The sequence below is a fragment of the Colias eurytheme genome, chromosome 1 (assembly GCF_061535395.1).
Source record: "Colias eurytheme isolate Ceu_HAF_F1 chromosome 1, ilColEury1 Martin Lab GWU primary, whole genome shotgun sequence".
NCBI lineage: Eukaryota > Metazoa > Arthropoda > Insecta > Lepidoptera > Pieridae > Colias > Colias eurytheme.
In genome coordinates, this window is record NC_142980.1 from 10337997 (window position 1) to 10362517 (window position 24521).

Consider the following 24521-nt stretch of genomic DNA (forward strand, 5'->3'; position numbering starts at 1 on the left):
AATTGTAATTTGGAAAGTTAGAAATACATATTATACAACATATTGTACAGAAAAGAAAAGGGTACCTACTATATTTTTACTGTTCTGTGGTACCTACATTGGTATTTGGTAGATTATACCTAATAAAATCAATATTAACAAAATAACAGAGGTTTAAAGCAGGTTTATAATAAGCAAATGGTAAGTTTAAGATAACAATGGATTTAGGACCGATTTTTCAATGCTCTGTAAAAACTTATTCGTCGAATAATGTATAAAACTACCATTTTAAAAACGTATTCTAATTTCCCGTATTTGACAGTTTACGTGACATTTTAATATTATCGTCTAATACTTTATTGGACGGATAAGTTTTATCCAAGCATTGAAAAATCGGCCCTTATTAGAAACATAAAAACGTCGTTATTCTGAAGAAAAGAAATAGATTTTTTTTATCTAACTATTTGTACAGAAATAATAGGTAAATTAATGAGCTTCTTGTTAAACGAAAAATGTATATTCTGTACGAAAATTTCAAAAAATATTTCCACTTTTTGAAATAAGGTAACATTTTTTAAAATTGTTTTTCGTCCATACTTAAAGTTCATTATGTGCCGATTTTTCAATGCTTGGATAAAACTAATTCGTCGAATAATGTATAAAACTACCTACTGTTTTAAAAACGTATTCTAATTGCCCGTATTTGACATTTTACGTGTCATTTTAATATTATTGTATAATACTTTATTGGACAGACTAGCTTTCCGCCTGCGGCTTCGCCCGCGTTTTCAAAGAAAAACCCGCATAGTTCCCGTTCCCGTGGGATTTCCGGGATAAAACCTAGCCTATGTTACTCGTGGATAATGTAGCTTTCGAATGGTGAAAGAATTTTTAAAATCGGTCCAGTAGTTTATGAGCCTATTCATTACAAACAAACAAACAAAGTTTTCCTCTTTATAATATTAGTGTAGATAAGTTTTATACAAGCATTGAAAAATCGGCCCTAATAGTTAATACATACCTAATTAACATTTTAAGTAGGGATGTAACGATACCGATACCGATACCGATATATCGGCCGATATATCGGCAAGCCGATATATCGGTATCGCCGATAGTAAATCAACCGATACCGATATTTTTTTATTAAATTCTTTCTTTTCTGACACAAGCATTTTATTTGCTTACTAGGAGTGTTCCAATCACAAATTTGTTTATGTAAAGGAAAGAAATAAATAATTTTGAATTTTTTTAATTTTTAACGTGATAACGTTTTTAAAATCGTTTTAGTCGGGTGACATGTTCATAAACTTGTGTCACACCAAAACCTCACGAGCGCGATCGCAGGTATAACGAGAGAGAGACGGACCGATCTCCCGTTTCATCTCGAGCGCTGCCACTGCATTATGTTATCACGTAAACATCTCGATCGTAAACCTACTTTACAAACAACCAATTTTTTTGATATCAAATAATTCAAAAATCCGCGCCCAATGAACGATGCGGGAGGCCGCCCGCGCGTGCGCACTTTGTTTTCTGAAAAAACTCTACCAATACTGCCGTCCTTTAACTAAAAAGCCGTTAACCCTCAAATGGTCAATTTTCAGTTTTAAATGTAGGGTGATAGACTTCAGAATCCTCTATCTTTCTGTCTAAGAATCATTTCTCTAGCATTAATAGTTATAAATATATGAAAATATTGTAAGCCGTTAAGTAACACAATTTTCAGCGATTCCATAACTTGAAAGCGTCTAACCAACACTACTTCGCTAAATTTCCTTTAAAGTACCTTAACCGCCAGATTTAATAATTATTTTCTAGCTTTTTACTTGACTAAAAGTACGTTATCAGATTATACTTGACTATAGGGACGCAAAAGGACTATAACTGCTTTATGATATGCTTTCATATAACGATTCCAATGGAAATCCTTACCTTATTTGCAGTTACTCGCCCTTAACGCTTTTTTAGTTAAGTAATTTTATTTAGGAAAAATTCTAATAACACTTTTTTGCTTAGCTACAAAGCAGCTAACCCTCATTTTTTAGCTAAAAGGTAGTTACCCGATTCTGGTGATGCATCAGTTTTGGGGATGAGAGTGATGATGAAATAATGTCGCTCCCAAGCAGAGTACCGATTGTTTTTGATTTTCTTTTACAAGACGTATTGTTTCTGATCTGGTTTACTAAGTTTTAAACAATCTAGCAGCTAAATTACGGAAAATATAACAAGTCAAAGTTACGAAAATTTGGTAGGTAATGGTTACGACAGTGCGAACTTTCAATCGTACTTCTCTGTTTAGACTCTGATTTGTCTCTGTAACCGAGAAAGAGAAGAAAGACAGTCTGTACTATTTAATTTTTAAAACTATTTATTAATTATGTAATTTACCCCTTGGGTGGAATTAGTAATCGACTGTCAAGCAATGTACTAAAGATGGTGATACAAAAATTGTTAGGAGTACACTACCTTTGACCCGCTGACGGGGAGTCCATTTCGCAACTATTGCTATTTTTTCTTATCTTTATATGTATTAGATTATTAAGATTTGTATTTTTTACATTGTAGCAAATAAAAAGTTTTCTACCTCCTGCTATTTTCCACATATTCTGGTATATTATATTTTCTGAATGTGGATGAAAGAGTCTTCTAATCATTTGATAAGCGGTTCTACATTATTTATTAAGAGCATCCCACATGTAAGAGCTTGAAGCCCTATTGAAACCAGGGTGTATTTTTTCAAAAACCTTGTGCACAAGTCTTAATTTTTTTTTCAGGCAACGATTTATGTTTACATTGTTTGTGGTTCTATATGTACTCACATATCCGTGACTCGTATGATGGCTTCGCAGAAGAATATTTATAAAATAACGTTAAAATTGCAATTCTAAATGAATATACGGTTCCAAAAAAGAAAAGTGAGAAGATTTATCTCAATCTTAACCCCTTAATGAGCCACTGTAATGAAATAAACGTGAACATGCCGAGAAATAAAGGTTAATTTTATCGAAAACTTAAAAGAGTCATTTAGTAAAAGAGTTTAAAATACTTGTTACTCACAATAAGACGCTAAAACCATTAATTTAGATAGTGTTTAAAACCTTAATACTTAAACCTAAAAGCTTTTGATCCTTTTCCTTTCCATTGGTTGACTTAGAGGATGTAATTCCCGAGAGCAAAGCCTCAGACAGCAGCAAATTTTTAACATTAGTAAGATTAAAATTTAGAACAACTATATAGAATCATAGTACAAAAGCATCCAAAAGCCCTTAAACGCTGATTATAAAGTTTTTGAAATTTAAATTAAAACGAAAGTCATAGCTTAAAAGTAGTTATAGTAGCTTAACGACGTTTTAGGTAAGCATTTTATTACTAAATTTTTACTCGAAACTCACTTCGTGGGCTTAACGGCTTTCTAGTTAAAGGACGGCAGAATAGTAAACTTTTATTAGGTACTGATTGTATGTGTATTACTAACAGCCGTACAAATAAAAACTTGCTTATTCAAACCTTATGCAATGCATAGATATGATAAGAATAAATAAAGAATAAGGATGTCATAATTTCTTACAAATAAATTTGGAATAACGTCGATGTAACTATGCTCACGCTATGCAATAGGCGCGAAGCGGCAACGTAGCAATTCATTCACAAAATTATGAAAAACATTGAAATTGTCTACGGTTAAGCCTTGGTGCTGTCATTTTGCTGACGTTCGTTTGACTTCATCGAATTTGTTGTGAAGTTTCATCATACGATGTTCTGTTTATTTATTTTTTAAATATTTATTGGAAATAATTTAAATATATCATTAAATATGCAAGCAAATGATAGATAACGCTATCCAATATCTGGAGAACAGAAGATAAACCCACCTTGAGATAGAGAGTTGCCAAATAACTGGTACTCAAAACATACAACTCCAGGCTTAGAAGATTTATATTTTCAACGAAAGTGTATATTATTGTGATAAGTTTAGAAATAAGTTTTATGTATGTATGGTTTGGCGCATGTTGTAAATAAATAAATCATTATAAATATCAAAAGGGTTTTTCATAATTTCGTATATTTTGACATTTCATACAAAATTTTCCATTTCAATAGGTAGGTACGTAATGAAATTATTAATTTGCTCAACTTTTTCTACTTCTCGTATTACTCTCATTGCTATTATCTCAAATTTAGATTGAAAATTGCTTCTAAAACTTGTAAAACACAGCACAATGTACTAAAAGATATGTTATAACTCGGTTATGTCAGACTTATACTAGAGTGGTAGCCGTAATAAGGACGGAATAGCATTAGTATGAATACTTATTACGAAGTTATACTAGGTTACATTTATTTCGTGTTTATTTGTATGATTTTTCCATATTCTTAGTTTATTCTTTGCATAAAATGTTATAACTCGTTTATTTGTACGGCTGTTAAAGTTTAACTGACTTCGTAAAATAATAATACTAAAATAAATGGTTTTGTTGTTTTTTGATTTGGCATTTTTATTTAAAAGAATACGATTAACAGTTGTCTCTGTTAAATGTTGGTAACTTTTTAATTTTTATGCATAATTCACTATTTATTTTTCTACCAAGCCATCGATATCGGTATCGGTATCGGTATCGCCGATACATTACTACAAATATCGGTATCGGTATCGTATCGGCAAAATCATGTATCGTTACATCCCTAATTTTAAGCAACAATGTTTGTTTTCCTGGTTGATTTCATTTTTATTTTTACGAGTGAAATTATTTCACAGTCTTTATTATAATGTATTTAATAATATATTTTATAATATTCTTCTATTTATCAGGCAATTGGCGGTTATTTCGGAAACATCTGGTACTCCCGCGTTCGCTACGGTGTGCGGAGGCAGCGTTGCCTCTGTGGTGGCCCTCATGATTCAACTGGAGGTCCTTGTTGAGATGATGAGCATTGGTAAATGATTTTATTATAAATTTTATATTAATTAACTTATGTTTAATTTTTACAAACTTATTATTTAAGTACCTAAATACATTTTTATCTGTTATCTGCATAAAACAATTTTTAATGTGAGACGGTACGGCGAGGTAAAAAGGTAGGGTGAAAAATAACAGAATGATTATTGGTCCCTAAATATTGTGATTTACTTCTTTAATAAACGTAAGTAATTAAGTCATTAAGTTAGATTAAATAAACAATAAATACCAAGTACCTACCTTATACGCAGTTGTGCCTAAATTAAAATCTACTACCGCATAAATTGAACGCCAATATTTTCATTATTTCATTACTCAAATACCTATCTACTCATAAAAATAATTTATTGGGAAAGGTTAAATATGAATTTATTTATTAATTAACTATACATAATTGAAAAGTATTCGGTATATAATATCAAAGCATACAATTAAAACACGGAACCTTTTATTTATATAAAATTAATCAAATTTATATACCATAATATAAAATAATTTAATATTTTATAATGCAATTAATATTGCGCTTTGATGTAATTATAAATCCATGTCCAGTTTTACGTAACTACGAATAAAAACGATACTTTTTGTCAACTTATATTCTATAATCTAAATTCTACAGTATTAGAATGAATACTAGGTAATTCTGATATCATATGAAAAATAAGCCATTCAAATAGTTATTGCAAATCAATTATTAAATAACGGTGATTTAATCCGTATTCTGTGTAGCCTTTTAAGCTACTTTTTAAATAGAATAATATCAAAAAACAATTAATAAACCATCTCGATTTAGACTTTAGAGGAAAGTCGTTAGCGTATGCGTTAAAAGCTCACCAGCCAATTAGTTAACAAAAACATCGATTAGTGAAACTATAGGAAATGTATGCAAAATCGCATGTACCTCATTATATGAGGATTACTTTAATGAGTACACTTCAACTAAAAATACATTCTCTATTTAGTATTAACATGGAAATTATAACCAAAACAATAAATTTGCGAACAATTTAATTTTAAGTCCATTTCCGATGCCTATAACCGTTACCAAATAATATATCAAAACCAGCAATTGAAACTTAAAAGCTATTAGTGCACTATTGTCGATACAGGAATACTAACTACGATTCAAGTATGTTAATGCAATTAAATGGAATAATTATTGTTTCAAAATGTATTTATTACTGATTGGTACTTATTGATGAATGAGTAGGTACTTATAAATATTTACATCGATTTTGAAAACCACAATTCTGCGCAGAAATGCAAAGAGCATCCAAATATACGAGATTATATTTAAAGGTGTTCATTTTGTATTTCCCTAATGTAGTAACTCATTTAAGTGGCTTAGTTATCCTACCTGTCCTATCCTGTCCTTTAAACAGTTTAACGAATTACCTAAAGCATAATATAGTAACATAATACATATTTACTAGGGATGTAACGATACCGATACCGATACCGATATATCGGCCGATATATCGGCAAGCCGATATATCGGTATCGCCGATAATAAATCAACCGATACCGATATTTTTTTATTAAATTCTTTCTTTTCTTTTATGTTTTTGCATTGTATTCATTCATATTGTTTTATTTCTGTTTCTGTAATAGTGTTAAGGAAAAGCGGAACCTCCTGACACAAGCATTTTATTTGCTTACTAGGAGTGTTCCAATCACAAAGGAGATGGTCCAAAAAAAAACCCAGAGTCGATTTAGACAAATTGGGTATCAATGGCTTTATTATATTACACAATTTACCCCACCGAAAAATTTATGCCCATATCCATGGGGTATGAGTGTGGCTAACAAACTATATATGGAAAAATCATGAGTAACTTGTTATTTTTACCAGTTTTTACAACAGCAGTATACTATTAAACCATCCATCAGCCGAAGGACGTCAATTGCTGGACATAGGCCTCCCCCAAGGTTTTCCACCGCGATTGGTCCTGTGCCACCCGTATCCAGTGGCTACCCGCGACCTTCACCAGATCGTCGGTCCACCTTGTGGGGGGCCTACCAACACTACGTCCTCCGATTCGCGGCGCGCCCCAACTGCCATCGGTCCTGCGAGCAATGTGCCCCGCCCAGTGCCACTTAAGGTTTGGGATTCTGAGAGCTATGTCGGTGACTTTGGTTCGTCTCCGGATCTCCTCATTCCTAATTCGATCACGGAGGGAAACTCCAAGCCCTCTCCATCGCCATCGGTCCAGTAGTTTCGGAGCCTAAATAATTGAAATAAATAAATATGTTTCCCACGATTTTCTTTTTTTTTAATAAATAAAAATAACTGAAAAATAATATGAGACAAAACAGGTAAAGTCAACCGTAAAAAGATGTTACACCAAAAGGAACTAATAAGTGTCCAAAAAATCTAAATCATTAAATGTCTATTTTTGTTATCAAATCTTTCTGCGGTTGACTGTACAATGAGCTACACAAACACACACACACACCCATGCAGACACATACACAAACTTACATTGACATGTCTTGTAAAGTGGTAAAAATAACAAGTTACTCATGATTTTTCCATATAATATACTTTATTACCCTATAACTGTTATACCCCATGGATATTCGTATAGGAGCTACCAACGTTGACAAGTGAGCATTTTAGTATAGTTGGTTCTTTGATATACTGTTCCTCTTGCTATTTCGGTTAGAGTCCGGGCTGTCTGGCTGGTCGCAGTGGTTGCGTTTAGTAGTGCGCATCGTATCTACACACGATAATTTCCTTAAATTTAAGTCATTTTTTAACGCGTAATTTTTAATCTTTTGCCTTTAGATAGATCCATCAATCATAATTTTTTTATTGCAAGACGTTTTTTTCGTTGTTAAATAGGTGCCAGACGCAATTTTTAATTTCGTTTTTATAAAAAATTCAAATTATTTTAGAATGTCTGTAAATTTCATATTATGTTCTTCAAACATAATATAATCTCAAATTAATTAGCCAGACGCTAATTCGATTGTTAAGTATTAAAAAATGAGTATAAATAAAACAAAGTAATGAAGCATGCAGCTCATCAGCTAGTGTATTTTAATTATGCGACAGGAAATAATTGCAAGAATACAATATTATTTACACTTGTTCTTATAAATTAAAAAGTTAAAATGAAAAAAAAAAAACATAAAAGTGAAAAATAAATTAAAGTTACCATACATTAAAAAGAATGAAATAAAAACTATATCAATGAAGGTTAAACAATTACATTGTTAAATTTAAAAAGCCATCTTCATAATCATCATCATCATCATCTTCCCTCTCACTGTCAGAATTATTTATGTTATCGTCTAAGCCGTCTAAGGAATTGTTATTGTTTTCCAATATTCCATCATCTGTAAACAACTAGAAAGTTTGTTTAAATATTGATGTACACACATACACACACACAACACACACACACCACACCACACACGACACACACACGTGAACACACACACACTCGCATGTTTAAGTTTGTATTGAATTTAACTAAAGTAGTTAGCATGAATTTATATAGGTATACTAGCGGTCCGCCCCGGCTTCGCCTGTATGGTACCTACATGTATAAACTATCCTATCTCTCAAGTTGGATCGAACTGCACATGGTGTGCGAATTTTATTATAATCGGTTAAGTGGTTTAGGAGTCCATTGAGGACAAATCACAAACATTATGACACGAGATTTATGTATATACATATATTAAGAATTAAGATTAATGAATTAATATTGTTATCATCATCACTACATAGTATAAAACAAAGTCGCTTTCTCTGTCCCTATGTCTCTTTAAATCTTTGAAACTACGCAACGGATTTTGATGTGGTTTTTTTAAATAGATAGAGTGATTCAAGTGGGGGGTTTATATGTATAATAACATCCATTAAATAGTGGAGAAGTACTGTTATTTTTGAGGTTTCTAATGTGATTTCGTAAATAATTACATTTTTTCCACTTACAGTGCAAACGCAGGCACCCTACGAGTTTTATCAAAATAATGTACTAACTATAGTACACATTGAAAAGGTCTACAGAAAAGTCCGTGATGGTATATGTCTATCTCTTATGGATAACCCACAATAACTTTTTTTGTCATTTACTTTTTACGACAAATAATGGCTAATTTTCGAAGCGATTTTAACCAATACAGCATTAATCCTTAACCAATTAAAGACCTTGAATACATTGTTCATTTAATATAGATCTATATGGCCTTTTACACCGTATGATTTAAGTGAATATTTTCGAAGATATTACAGATTTAAAAATTGCGGGACGTAGCGTTTGCGGCGGTACCAGCCGGTCGCCCGGCTATATATTTTATACCCGTGCGAAGCCGGAGCGGGCCGCTATGTTTTTATATTCAACGTTCACAGTTTTTCTATAGTGTATTTAGTATCAGCATTGCACCAGTGCAAAGCCAGGGCCGGGCGGGTCGCTAGTTAATATTAGATATATATTAGAAAATTTAACTTGTATTGGCAACACTGTATTTTGTCTGTGGTTCTTTTTCTTCTTGTACGCGGTGTGTAATGTGTGGTATTAGGCAATGTGCTATTGGAAACAATATAAATAAGTTTATGTAATCGCTGTTTTCATTTAAACCCTTAACTTAATAGTTAAGTAATAAAAAAATTGTTTTGTATAGAAGATTGTTGATGTACCCTAATAGTTTATTTTTTAGCCTAAGGAATAAAATGTACCAATGGAAGGTACTTGTTCCCACAACACAGGGAATCCTAGAGTAGGAACAATTCAATTTCTATGTATCTTATATTTTCGAAAAAAAAAGTTATTTTTTATTGTTATTTAATTTTCGCGGCCGACCCTTTCTATCTCTCTTGCACTTTAAACTATCTCTCCATATACACAATCATCAAATTGTTATACTTACCTACTTTCACTACGTTTTTATTTGTACGTATTTAATACTTAACAATCGAATTAGCGTCTGGCTAATTAATTTTAGATTATGTTATGTTTGAAGAAAATAATATGAAATTTACAGACATTCTAAAATAATTTGAATTTTTTATAAAAACGAAATAAAAAATTGCGTCTGGCACCTATTTAACAACGAAAAAAACGTCTTGCAATAAAAAAATTATGTCTGATGGATCTATCTAAAGGCAAAATATTAAAAATTACGCGTTAAAAAATGACTTTAAATTAAGGAAATTATCCTGTGCAGATGAGATGCGCACTAAAGAACGCAACCACTGCGACCAGCCAGACAGCCCGGACTCTAACCGAAATAGCAAGAGGAACAGTATATCAAAAAACCAACTATACTAAAATGACTTTTTTGGGCATTAATTTTTCGGTGGGGTAAATTGTGCAATATAATAAAGCCAATGATACCCAATTTGTCTAAATCGACTCTGGGTTTTTGGTCCATACATTTTTGGACCATCTCCTTTGTTTATGTAAAGGAAAGAAATAAATAATTTTGAATTTTTTAAATTTTTAACGTGATAACGTTTTTAAAATCGTTTTAGTCGGGTGACATGTTCATAAACTTGTGTCACACCAAAATCTCACGAGCGCGAACGCAGGTATAACGAGAGAGAGACGGACCGATCTCCCGTTTCATCTCGAACGCTGCCACTGCATTATGTTATCACGTACGTAAACATCTCGATCGTAAACCTACTTTACAAACAACCAATTTTTTTGATATCAAAAAATTCAAAAACCCGCGCCCAATGAACGATGCGGGAGGCCGCGTGCGCACTTTGTTTTCTGAAAAAACTCTACCAATAGTAAGCTTTTATTAGGTACTGATTGTATGTGTATTACTTAAAGTTTAACTGACTTTGTAAAATAATAATACTAAAATAAATGGTTTTGTTGTTTTTTGATTTGGCATTTTTATTTAAAAGAATACGATTAACAGTTGTCTCTGTTAAATGTTGGTATTTTTTTATGCATAATTCACTATTTATTTTTCTACCAAGCCATCGATATCGGTATCGGTATCGGTATCGCCGATACATTACCACAAATATCGGTATCGGTATCGTATCGGCAAAATCATGTATCGTTACATCCCTAATATTTACCTATACATGTATTATAGAACGGATAAATTCCAAAAAACAACGTGAAGCAACTGAGCTTTTCAAAATTAAAATGATGTATACTATAAACATTTTAATTCATTAATTTCATTTGCATTCATTAAAAAGTTTCTTAATATAAGTATTTTCCCAGGTACTCTTCTGGCGTACACTCTGGTGTCGACCTGTGTCCTGATCCTGCGTTACCAACCGCATTCGACCAATCTCATCGAACTTCTGCCGCAAAGTCTGCGAACTCCCGTCGACCCTGAGGGAACCGCGTCCGGACAACAAGAAACAACCTTTGTTGTAAGTAAACTTAAATCTTTTGGTCTAAGATCCGAACATAAGGCGAAATTCAACGGCGTGATAATAGAATGAGACCAATTTTATAATTAATTTAGTCTATTAAAAAATGTATTAAAAATGGGTTGACTGGGAAAATCCTGGACAAGACATTTTTAATGAATTTAAAAAAAAACATTTTTTTTTAATTAATTGCAGTATCAAGATAATAAAAAAAAATATAATAGACTTAAAGTATGAAACCTACAGAATGTGCAGTCATAGTTTTCTAATATTTACCGGGACAAACGGCTAGGTTGGCAGGTATAAACAGGTAATAATATGTCGGCCAGTTACTTTCACTTGATAGGATGATGAAAAAAAAAATTATGTCAACACTGTTTTATTACAAAATTGTTTTATTATCTCGAAACTGCAATTAATAAAAAATAAAAATAAATAAAAAAATTTTAATTCATTAAAAATGTCCTGTCCAGGATTTTCCCAGTCAACCCATTTTTAATACATTTTTTAATAGACTAAATTAATTATAAAATTGGTCTCATTCTATTATCACGCCGTTGAATTTCGCCTTATGTTCGGATCTGAGACCATTTACTAATATTATAAAGCTGAAGAGTTTTTTTGTTTGTTTGAAAGCGCTAATCTCAGGAACTACTGGTCCGATTTGAAAAATTCTTTCGGTATTAGATAGCACATTTATCGAGTAAGGAACGAATCATCACGCTAAGACCATCAGGAGTGGAACACTGCGTGTAAAATGGCAGGGCACAGCTAGTTATACATAATTAACCACTAAAAATAAGATTTTATTCATCTTCTCTCAACGAAACAAAAACCATTTCATTCAAAAGTTCAACCTTGAATTAAATCGTTTATTTCACTAGTTTCGTACTAACTCATTCTAACTTCAACTGCATCGCGAGATTATTAGCTTCAGCTTCAATAAGTGAATGCGAAGTTTTTAAAGGCATTAAAATTCATCACTAGCTCAACAAAATACAGAATTACAGATAAAAACTTGTAAGTATTTCGTTTTACTTTAGCATTTACGTTATATTTAAATTGAGATGAAGTTTACACGAGACGGATAGCAATTAAGGGATACCGCGTAAGCTTTTTTAAGCCGCGCTCTGGATAGTTCGGTATTAGTTAGAGCTCATGCACTGGGAAAGTTTACAAGAATACTCTATTAGTCGAGCGTGGTCGAAGAACATTACTGAGTGCCCAATGTCTTTCCAACGTGACGTTCCTCAGATCGTCCGATTTGTTACAATTTAACTTGGCAATAAGACGAGAGAAAGTCGATCGTGCTTATCGATAATAGCCACATTAGGTCGATCAATGAAACCTAAAAGTTATACGAGCCCTTTAGTTTTATTAAACCGCTATGTATAATGGCTCTATAGCCTTAAAGTTTATACGTGAACGGCTAAAATTAACTAGGTTTCATAGAAAATATGATTTTAAACTGCCTTCTATCGTCTTTGAAGAATAAATTACCTAATATTGAAAGAAAACTGGAAAAAGTTAACAAAAGATTCATAACATCTTGTTTGATAGATATGCCCAAGAATAGTTTCAGAGATGCGTTATAAGAATGATATTATGGTACCTGCAAGCTATCGTTATTGTAGAACAGCTTCAGAATAAGCAATAGATCTTTTTTTTTTTCAACTAGTATTTTGTTTGCGTACAAAGTTAGTAGCTGTGTTAAAAGATATTATATTTGGTGGGTTTATTTCGTCTCTAGAAGATAAGTTAACAAAGATGAATGATGAATTTTCGAACCAGCGCTAAAGAGCTTTGTGAAAAAATTATTCAACATAATTTATAATTTTAATTACACAACTAATACAAGTACCTACATATTATAAAGTATAATATAATAGACATGCATGACGCATCATGTTTATTTAATCTTATTTTTTAAATTATTTTCCGGATCCATAATTAAGAAACTGGGTAAGCCGTCTTTCTTTATTTTGTGGCGGAGAAAATCTTTTCGCTTCCATCGGATAATACAATTAATGTTAACAAGCATTAGCTATGGCTATTTATAGTTTAGACCACTATTTTTTATCGTAGATACCTTAAGATAAAACAGGTGCAACTGAATTCGCCTCATAATATTTTACAATTTATTTACGATCAATAAATAGGTCTCTAATGAAATAATAGGACAATAAAAACACAATCATTTTATTAGTTCACGAATGGCTGATAACAATTCGACGTTAGACGTGCATCTATGTTCTAATTAACATAATGGGAAAAACGTCTATCATATTCATATCAGACATATAATCAATTCATACGTAAAGCTATACGTATACATAATATAATACCTGTTACATTGTGTCTGTTAATTTGCATACGATTTTCTCCTAATCTTATAAACCAATTGTTTTCCATTCCAATCACCGAATGTATTCATTACGAACAAATCACGAACTTGAATGAATGAAGTGTGAACAAAAGCGAAGTAGAATAGACAGTCTGACCAACATTTTCAAATCGGTCTTTGTGAATAATTCAAAGCAAAACAAACGCCAAATGCAATGCGAGGGGTCTGGCTACCTCCGTTCTGGACTTAGTTATAAATTATCTCAAACATAATCTTGATTATCATCCTACTAGTAGATACTATTATTATATACCTATATTTCATTTTTAATAGCTCAAACATACACACACACTCACTCACTGACTCACTCACAAACATACATCTGCACACATATTATATTTGTAAACTTTAGTTAAGGAAGAGCGAGTCCTCCTGACACAGGTTTTTGTAAACTTACTAGGAGGACTAATCCATTTCCTGTAATTGAAAACTGTGTGTATGAAATAAATATATTTTCATTTCATTTTCATTTTCACAGGCGAATAGTTGTAAGAATGTATGGATGTGCTTATAAATTATAACCCTTTCACAACTGATCTTATTTTTATTAGGTAGAGATTCTAATAGTCTGAATTAGAAAATAGCAAGTGATGCCGCTGGTTCAAACTAGTCTTGAAACAGCTTTACACTCAGTGTTATTTCTTAAAAGCTTTCGCCCCTCATTGCGAGTAAAATGCAAAATTTAACAAACAGACATTTAAAACATTACAAGTTACTTAAGCTCCTGTTATGCTTTGAAAAGAAAATGTTACTATTTAAAAAGATACCGATAAACAGTACCTATCTCCAGAATACTACAAGTAATCAGTTATATTTTTTTCTATTAACAAAGCTAGAAATTCGTGCTTTAAAACCATCAGGCTAAATTGACTAGACTTTGAATTCAAATAGATAACACCTACTCATAATTACTACAAACACGATAAGCTCAACACAAATTATCTTTTCAATTGAATAACGATAAATCCATGATACGTTTCAATAATAACATTTCGATTGTAGTTATTTAACTAAACTATGATTAATGGTTTTCAGATAGTATTGAATTAGTGGATTTTATTGATCATCGTGTTTTATTTTAAGTACAAGTACAATTAAATGAACCCATACTTAAATAAGCATTTAAAGCACGACGTTTTCATAAATAGCAGTTTATAAAAATGTATTTATGTGTAGGTTTATAACTTTCTATTATATTTGTTATATTTTTTATTTATTTATAAATATAAATGAAACCTACACAAATAATGTGGGTATCTTTTAATGATGTCACTATCGCTGTGAAACGAAACCAAAAATATTCAGTAATTACATGAAATTTATTTACAGGCGACCAACCAGACCCACATCATGCCACCGGCCCAACGCGTCATGGTCCGCCGCGTAACGCGCAGGTAAAAAAAATAGCGTATGCGCCGAGCACACGTGTCAGAAGTGAAACTTCTTTGACAAGATTCAAAGATAGCAAAATCGTCGCCTTACTTACTCCATGATGTGACGGTATTGCCATGACAGGATCTTGATTTTACTCTCAACACGCCTAAAGAAGTTTCACTGCAAAATATTTTTGCACCGCGAAATCATTAAGTATGTAATTTGCACCGCGAAAGGCCGGCCGACACCTAATATTTGTACTCATTTCCTTTTTTTCCCCTAAGCGATTCAGTGTGTTCACAGCTCACCGGACTCGGATGACACTCTGCCCGGAGACGAGAGCGAGGAATACGGCCGCGATGACACTTTTCTTGTAAATTCCAACTCGGAAAACAAGTTCTATGGTAAGCTTACGCGATTAGTGGATTAGACGCTCTTAAACTTTTTAAGATTCACAGAAACGCGTATTTTATGATATGCCTATGTTGTATTCTTTCAGTCTTATGCTATTACGCTAAATGTTTAACAAATATTTGATACCTGTATAAATATAATTTTTATTTTACTTATTATTGACGATCTGTAAATATTTGTATACTACGTTTTCTCGGAAAGTAGTTGTTATTTAATCATGTTTACGAAACACAGCTGGAGCGAAATAAACGTTCACTAAGCGGATTAAACATTCTTTCCATATTTAAGACAGAATAAAATAGCATCTAGGTACAACTAGGTATTATGTGGATTTTATTTTAACTATTAATTATAGAGTTGTTTTCAATGTTCTTATTAAGAAATAGGTAGGTTAGGTACCTACTATTTTACCTAATTCTAATTGCTGTGCAACTAACATAATTCTTAATTGATTATTACCTTTATTCGCTATTTTAAATGCCAATTCCTACAAGGAGCTGTCCCCGGTGGCTGTGGAGGAGTCTCCAGATGCCAACGCTTTTTCGACGCGGTGTACCGTCAACTCTTCGCGATGTCTTACCTCTGCCCTGGCCTCCTGCCCTGGGTGGACTGTGGCCCGGCTACTGAACAAAGTGGTACGTCCTTTTTATTTTTTACTAGCGGTCCGCCCCGGCTTCGCCCGTGGTACTTACGTTTTCTCTACATAAAAACCATCCTCGTACTTCAAGGAATATAATAAAAAAAGAATTATCGAAATCGGTTCAGCCGTTCTTGAGTTATGCGCTTACCAACACATTTTGCGATTCATTTTTATATATAAGATTATGAGTCTTTGTTCACATACGTACATCACTAGGTACCTATTGGTGTACCTACCTATTAAGTGGCGCATCTTAGTATCTATTCATTTAAAAAATTGTATCACTAGCTGTAAGGTACCTTATAATAAATAAATAATTAAGTGTCTCCATAACACGGGTATCATTAGAAGGAAAATAGTAAATACCCGGTCCTTGGGAAGGCTTACGTGGGGACACAAATCCAACACGCAGAGACTTTTATATACGCTCAAGTATATATACATTTTTGGGTTGGTGAAAAATATTGTTTAGTAAGTTTTAAATGCGATTTAGTCTTCATTATTTGAAATTAATCGTTTGAATTTCGGTAAAAAGTCTTTAATTTCTGAATATTGTTTAAATTTAGTAAAATACATAGGTAAGTACTGCCAATTAAAAACTATTCTATTCCAGTCTATTTTATTCCAGGAATTCTTGAATTCATATTCGTTTTTATGCTACGGAAATAGCTCTATTTTTAGGTTCTGGGAAGTCGATCCCAGTTCATTAATAAAGTAAAAAACACGTAGTTATCCTGCGCCATTTTTTAACGTGACAAAGTAATAGCCATTTATCTTTTATAATTGATACGTGGTACAATAATTCTTTAATACATTATGTTTCAAGTGTCTCGTTTTGCAAAATGACTACTATACCTACTATATATACTATATATATACTATATACTACCTACGCAGTATTATGATTTTATGAATAGCACATCTAAATAATATGTAGTAATTATTAATATCAAATCTTTTTTATTTTTTACTTTTCCGTATTTGAAGTCGGTTTTTTTAAACGTAGTTATTTTTATGTAATAACTAGCGTTCAAAATGTAGTTTCTGAAGTCTAAACCAATTATTAATAGAGTTGAATACAATCGATATCGATTCACAAATATTAATTAAATAAAATAGATCCCTGTTTCATTTAGAGTCCGATATGACGAATAATTTAATAATTTCAATTACGTAGTCTGAAATACAATATGTAAACGTACAATACAGTGTGCCAATAACTATTAAGCAGTTAATTAACACTTGTATAACTAAGTGGAGTTGAGATAATTGGAGCCGTAATAAGGCATTCATTAATACCTTATTAATTCATAAAGTGCACTTCCACTTTGTGTTTACCTTTACGAACTTCATGATCTTGACTACTTAGGTGTAGTTAATTTTGCTTGAAGGATTTCTAATCGACCGTAGATGTTAAAGGGGCATAATATATCGAATAGATAATTTCAAGAGATTACGCTCGCTTATTAAAAATTCAGTGCCGTTTTAGCAAATCGATAGGTAACAAGAATAAAAAATAAAAAGAAGATAATAGGTCACAAGCAAGTTATTAAAATTTCGCTACGCTAGGCTCAAACAACAAAAGACAACATCCTGCCGATATTACAACCCACGATGTTCTACGCGAATATGAGGCAAAAATGTATGGGATTGACATACGCCGCGTTAGATCACGTGGTCTATCTAATGTCAATCCCATACATTTTTCCTTTTCTAACTTCGTTATCGTTTTTTAGTTGTTACTTTGTCTACGGGCCCTGATAACGAGAAGAATAATTTTTATAAAAAGGTGAACTTACAAATCTTATACCAATATTATTGAGCTAAGGAAATAATAGCTATTGACGATCACAATAGATCTCGCTCGTTTATATTTTTAAAATAACTTCTACTCATCTCTGAAGAAACATCTTTCTGAACGATTGGATCCTAATTGCTGTGTAATATGACGTTCCAAAGGCGCTGAAAAAAGTCTTGTTGCATAAATAAATAATTCAGTTTGAATTGGAATGTCTGTAACCAATTTAAATTAAAATTATAAATGAAAAAGAGTAATTGGTAGCAGTTTGTTACACAAATTAGTTAGTAGGTACCGAAGTAAAACACGAATAAAACCATAGATAACAGCCGTAGTTTATTTATAAACAAATTTAATTAAAATTCCAATAACCATCCACCATTAATAATCTCTACAAAAACACTTAAATAATCTCTACACCAAATTTATTATAACTAGTAACTTGAAAATTGTGATAACGCTCCAAGAATTTCATAAAAAAGTGTACATTATTGTGAATAAAAATGAGCAAATTCTAAGGTAAAGTAAATTCGCAATTCTTCTAAAACTTTGCCTATTGGGTAGGCACTGCTATACAACGACGAGGTTTCCTTCAGGGTTACGTTGAATAAGTTTTTTCTGTTCAAACGGATGAAATAAAAAGCTCAGAGCGAGTATTTTTTATTTCATTGTTGTTTTTTGAACACTGAAATTTCCAGAAAGAATTGAGGTCTATAATTTTCGTTTCAGTTTCTTAAATGTTGATTTTTATACGTGAGTAACTAACTTGCCCATATTAATTATTAAAACAAGCGATCGCAGTGAAATTAAACATTGCGTTTAAACTTCTCATCCGTATGTTTGTGTAAAGTTATGTCTGCGCCAAGCTTTGTTATTCTTGCTTATCAGTTATCTCTATTCTTTTATGGTCTATCTGCTCCGTTTACGTTCAGGAGGGAAACTACTTTCAAACTTATAAAATTTCACATACATTATGTATACGTTATAAAGAAGGACTTTTGGTTTGTTTCTTTTAAATACGCAGTAATAAAACGATTGCCATTCAGTAAAACTGATAAGAATATTTTTTTGTAGATCTAACTTTATTGAATAAACGAATATGAATTTGAATTTTGAACTTTTCATTATCAACCGAGTATCGCTTATTTATTTTCATTTTATTTGTACATCTAGGCATCATATTTTTAATTTTCCAGTTTTTCAATTAGGTTTGCTAAATCGAAGCGGTTTCTATTTTCGATTCGTTACTTAGGAATCACTTTTCGAGAAAATTATTTTCCTTAGTAAGGTTATCTTTCCAGGAATGTTCGTCATCAAGGCTGTAGGTGTGATGTATGGGCTCGTCCTGGTGTTCGACCTCCTGGCTGCTTACGCCAGCCCTGGATCCTCCACCTTCACTGCTGTAGTCATGGTGCTGCTTGCTTTGGCGATTATTACCATCCTTCTGATCATTTCGCGTAAACCACAGAACCGGTAAGAGATAAAAACGTATTTTGTATTCTTAACAGTTTTAATCTATTTATGTAGAGTTCCATCATAATTGTATTCAACGTAAATACATAAAGTTATCTCTATTTTGTAAATGAATACCCGCTTTAACAAACAACTTTAAAATGCAGAATTAACAACTTTGCATTCAATTTTAAGTTTGTACATATTTAATTTTACCAATATTTATGTATGAAGAGATATGTATCTATTACTGCCGCTTTTCACAATATTTTACGTTCTCCCATTTATGCAATTAAACATTGAATCATTTTTATGGTTGTAGTCAAGCGCTGATCTACATGACCCCTGGAGTCCCGTTCGTGCCGGCCATCGCTGTGATCGTCAACATCTATCTGATCCTCAACCTATCCATTCTGACCCTCGTGCGATTCACTGTCTGGATGACTTTAGGTTTGAATGTTTCAATTCTATTTATGAACTTAGGTATGTTATAATAATAATTGATCGTTAACTGCTGTTCTAAATTTCTTGAACTGTGTAATTTGGTTTAGACTTTCGATGCTGTAAATTGTATCTTCTTTGTTTTTCTTATCTTTTTTGTGTTACCATATAAACATTTCCATCTTTCGTTCTTTCTCTCTAAATCAATTAAAATACGTCTCTTGAATATAAGAAAAATGAACCTAAATGCTTCGTTATCATTCTCAAATTCAGATTCCTATAATATTTTTTTTTAAATCTCAAATGTCTTAATTTAATTATTGGCATAATCGGCAATTTATCTATTAATCGGGATTTTTTTAAAAGATGAGATAATGAGATTGAAAATAATGAGAGGATAAGATTAGGTACTATTTTTTTTCTCGAAAAACAACAAACAACAACAAATACAATACAGTTTAACAAAATGTACTACTTATAGTACTTACCCCAAACTAACAACACCTTCTTATTCACCAAACTAACACACCACTGCTTCCAGGCCTGATCATGTACTTCAAATACGGCATCAAGAACTCGGTACTGGAGACGAACCCGCCCGTGGAAGCTGAACCGACCCCTCCCCCACCAAACCCCCTCGACCGCACCATGCTGCTACCTGGACCTTCGCAATCCTACCCAGTTGGCGACCGCAACATCTTCCAAGGCGATGGAGCTGGACCTTTCGGAAATGACCAGTAAGTACTTTTATTGCAACCCGTGCAACCCGCGCCAAGCGCTGATAGGCCCTGGTGGCAAACCATCTGCTTCATTGGCCGATTTTATTTACGTGTGCTATCTATTGATGTCATCAATATTTTAAACTTTGACTTTGACTCTACACTTGTACTTTTAACAAGTTTTAATTAAAAGTTATGATAACTTCTTAGACATACAGACTAGTCACTAGACGCTACAAATTACTCTTATGAATACGCTTTTGCTTTTTTGAAGTGAAACTTCTTTATCGGGGGTGGACAAAAATTTTGTGTAACATTTTTGCGTTACGCCGCGCGCGTGACATTTTTGCGTTACGCCGTACTCGTGACATTTTTGCGTTACGCCGTACTCGTGACTATATACATTATACATGTTATATTAAAGTGATCAGCAAAATCAAAGGGTTTGTTTTAATTCTAATTCCAGTGAATTTCTAAAAAAAGTAAATAAGTAATTACATCTATTTTTCTAATACTTAGGTGTAATAATGGTATTTATTTTTCTAAGTTATTTATGATTAACCTCACTTTTTGATTGTATTTTTCAATACACTAACACGTGGGTGGAATTATGGTATCAATTTTTTCTAATACTTGAATGTTGATTGTGGTATTTATTTTTCTAAAATTGTATTTAAAGTTAACCTCAGTTTTTGATTGAATTTTTTAAAACACCAACACGTGGGCGAGATCATGTTATTTATTTTTCAAGTTATTTAAGCTTAACCTCTGTCATAATATGTATATACTATGTGCGTCATTAATTTCTGACTGTTTCGAGATTTCGACATTAGGAATTTATATTTATTACCTCTATTGTTCGAACAAAAATAAGTTACCGCCTTTAAGAACTTGCCGACAATGTAAGTACAGTATTGTTTCTTAGAAAACATTTTAGGAGTATACGATAATAAATCTATGACTCACGTTAACACGTGTTTGCTTGATTGGTGTTCAATTATGATTTTGTGAATTCAATATTTATAAGAATAAACCTCAAACTCTTTATGTCCAATCAAAATCCGCCTAAGTCGAAATCCTTTATAAGTTGAAAACTCTATATAACTCGAATTTTTTGGCGTCTCCCTTGGTCTTTTGAACTACCGCACGAGCTGAGCGAGCGAAGCGAGCGAGTCGCGGCAGTGGCCGGCGTAAATATTCAAATAGGTAGCGAGGAGCGAAGCGACGAGCATCTTAGGTTAACTTTTGAACTACCGCACGAGCCGAGCGAGCGAAGCGAGCGAGTTGCAGTAGCGGCCGGTGTAAATATTTAAATAGGTAGCGAGGAGCAAAGCGACGAGCATCTTAGGTTAACTTTTGATTTTTGAACTACCGCACGAGCCGAGCGAGCGAAGCGAGCGAGTTGCAGCAGCGGCTGGTGTAAATATTTAAATAGGTAGCAAGGAGCGAAACGACGAGCGTGTTAGACTAACGTATTTCTGTAATATTGTATACAAGCTGTGCCGCGCGGTTTCACCCGCGTGGCTATGCTCCTGTTGGTCTTAGCGTGATAATATATAGCCTATATTACTCGTGGATAATGTAGCTTTCGAATGGTGAAAGAATTTTTAAAATCGGTCCAGTAGTTTATGAGCCTATTCATTACAATCAATCAAACAAACAAACAAACAAAGATTTCCTCTTTATAATATTACTGTAGATAGTAAATTATTTTTTGAAAAATAAGGTCATAAAGAAGTTTCACTTCTTACGTGTGTACTCTAGTACACGCACACATTTTTTTTTTTTTTTCAAGTACGTATAAATAACACTTACAAATAATTACTTCCAGATTCCCCGACCCTCTGCTCAGCTGGCATGTAACTGAATTGGAGCCGGTGCAATCCACCAGCCGGAGCACTGCTGGCAATATTACCTTCAAACAAGTGGAGTCACGGTACGATATAATGCATCTTTCTGAAATATATGTTTTATTCGGAGACTATGGTCTACGATAATTGGTCACTCTTTTAAACTTATCTAAAGTTGGTGTGATGAAAGAGGGTAGAGACCTTGACCTGAAAATATTTTTGATCAACTTTTGATGATTGGGTTTTTTTTGTGAGCATCACGGCTGTGTTTAACGAGGCATACCTAATCACCAATAACCAATAACTTATGAATCTTAAATAATGTGTTAGAATAGAATTATCATAAATAATATCATTCAATAATATATAAAAATAAATAAACAATGATTATTTATTTTCTCATGGTTACTATGCTACACTTTTTTATATTGCTTATAACTAGATATCAGCTTATATTCATTTGCATGTTTGCATGCATATTTTGGAATTTTGTTAGTGCATATAATCCGATGAATACTTATAACAAAACTATTGTGATATCTCAGCCAAAATGTTCTTAACCCATTGAGCCCCAAGCGGCCCGATCGGTCCCAGACACAATAGATTTTCTATTGTGTCTATGGTTCCAGGGCGTGAGTTATTGAAACATATTATACTCCTTAAATTCTAAACTTGTACTGATAACTCAGTTCTATTTCCAGCTATGACGCCCAGACCAACAGCACTACATCGCACACCTCAAGCCGCCCGCCCTGGGCCTACCCGGACGTGCCCTATGATAACTGGGATGATTAAATTGTTTCTATAGCTATGCAGTAGACAATTAAATTTGTTTTAACGTTATGTTTAATTCAAATTATGTTGTTTTAAAATTGTGTTTTGTTATTAATTGATACTTATGTATTTTTTTATTCTATTTTTAAAATTAGTTTTCGATGCGATATTTCGTTATTTTGTGTCCAATTATCTTATTTTAGAAGTTTTTATTTCTTTTCTTTAAAAGAGTTGTCTATTCGACTCTTTGTGTTTATGAATTATGTAAATCATAGTATTTTCTTGGTTTGATTATTTTTAAACGTCATGTTACATGTAGAAATTGAAGACTTTCGAACGGATTTTAAACAATATAACGAATAAATCGCGTTTAAAATTCGTAAAAACGTTTTTAATTTCTATATATAGATCATGTTTTAATTTTAAGTGGTATATTGTTTTTTTTTTTTTTTTAATTTTTGGGCACTATATTTTCTTGTTTTCATAGGAATACCTGATATTTAAAAATTAAAAACTATGTACGGGCAGACTACGGCCAACGATCACTGAAAAGTGGTCGAAAAGTCTTTAAAATCGGTTTTAAGTCTTTAATTTCGATTTAACAGGTATTCCTACGAAAACAAGATATTTATTTCCATAAAGTTTTCATAGTACAGACGTGAATTCAATAAGCCCACAGTATGATATCGGTCTATTGAATTTTACCCTTTACCTTTTTATAAATTTATTTATTTTAAAACTACTGTATAGGATTAGTACGAGTTATCTTATGAATGTATATTTATGTTATTAAAGTTTTTTACGTAATAAATAGAACAGTCAAAAGCATCGGAAGACATCAAGACATTTATTTATTTATTTATTTATTTATAGGGGTTGAAATTTTTAACACTTTCATGCATTTAAAACATAACATATTCCATCTGCTCTCTATGATAAGTTCTATTTATTACGTATATTGTTAGTATTTTATGGTATTTTGATTTACACAATTATTTAGTTTTAGTTAAAACAGCACAAATATTCTAGACTGATTTTCATTAAAGATTTTTTAGACCTAGAAGTTTATTTTTAATTAATAGTCTAGTCAAGTTCTAGTCAAATGAATTAAAGTTTTTGTTTAAAAATTATTTATAAAGTTTAAAAAAATTATTTAGTGGTGTTTATTTCTTCTTCAATTTTCTTTATTGTGTGTTACCTTCACACCTTAAAGAAAATAGAAGAACATACATTACTACCTACCTTAAATCGTTGTTTACTATTTTATTATAAGTAAAAAGGTGTAGGAGGGTTGCCAACAACATTCCATTTTCAAACACGGCAAACTAACGGACACACGATTCAATAATCGTAAGCG

General features: G+C 32.3%; 1 protein-coding gene across 1 annotated transcript in view; it reads left to right on the plus strand.

Moving 5' to 3' along the window:
• The window catches only part of LOC149911198 (solute carrier family 7 member 14), a 64797-nt gene extending 41609 nt beyond the window's left edge, over positions 1–23188 (plus strand). Inside the window, exons 8-17 of the mRNA XM_090106544.1 lie at positions 4793–4917; positions 11144–11295; positions 15032–15096; positions 15380–15480; positions 15985–16125; positions 19230–19401; positions 19703–19830; positions 20363–20558; positions 22372–22476; positions 23092–23188. Coding sequence (XP_089962670.1) covers positions 4793–4917; positions 11144–11295; positions 15032–15096; positions 15380–15480; positions 15985–16125; positions 19230–19401; positions 19703–19830; positions 20363–20558; positions 22372–22476; positions 23092–23185 — 1279 coding nt within the window. The 3' untranslated portion in view covers positions 23186–23188. The remainder of the gene's footprint in view (positions 1–4792; positions 4918–11143; positions 11296–15031; positions 15097–15379; positions 15481–15984; positions 16126–19229; positions 19402–19702; positions 19831–20362; positions 20559–22371; positions 22477–23091) is intronic.
• Positions 23189–24521: the final 1333 nt, after the last annotated feature.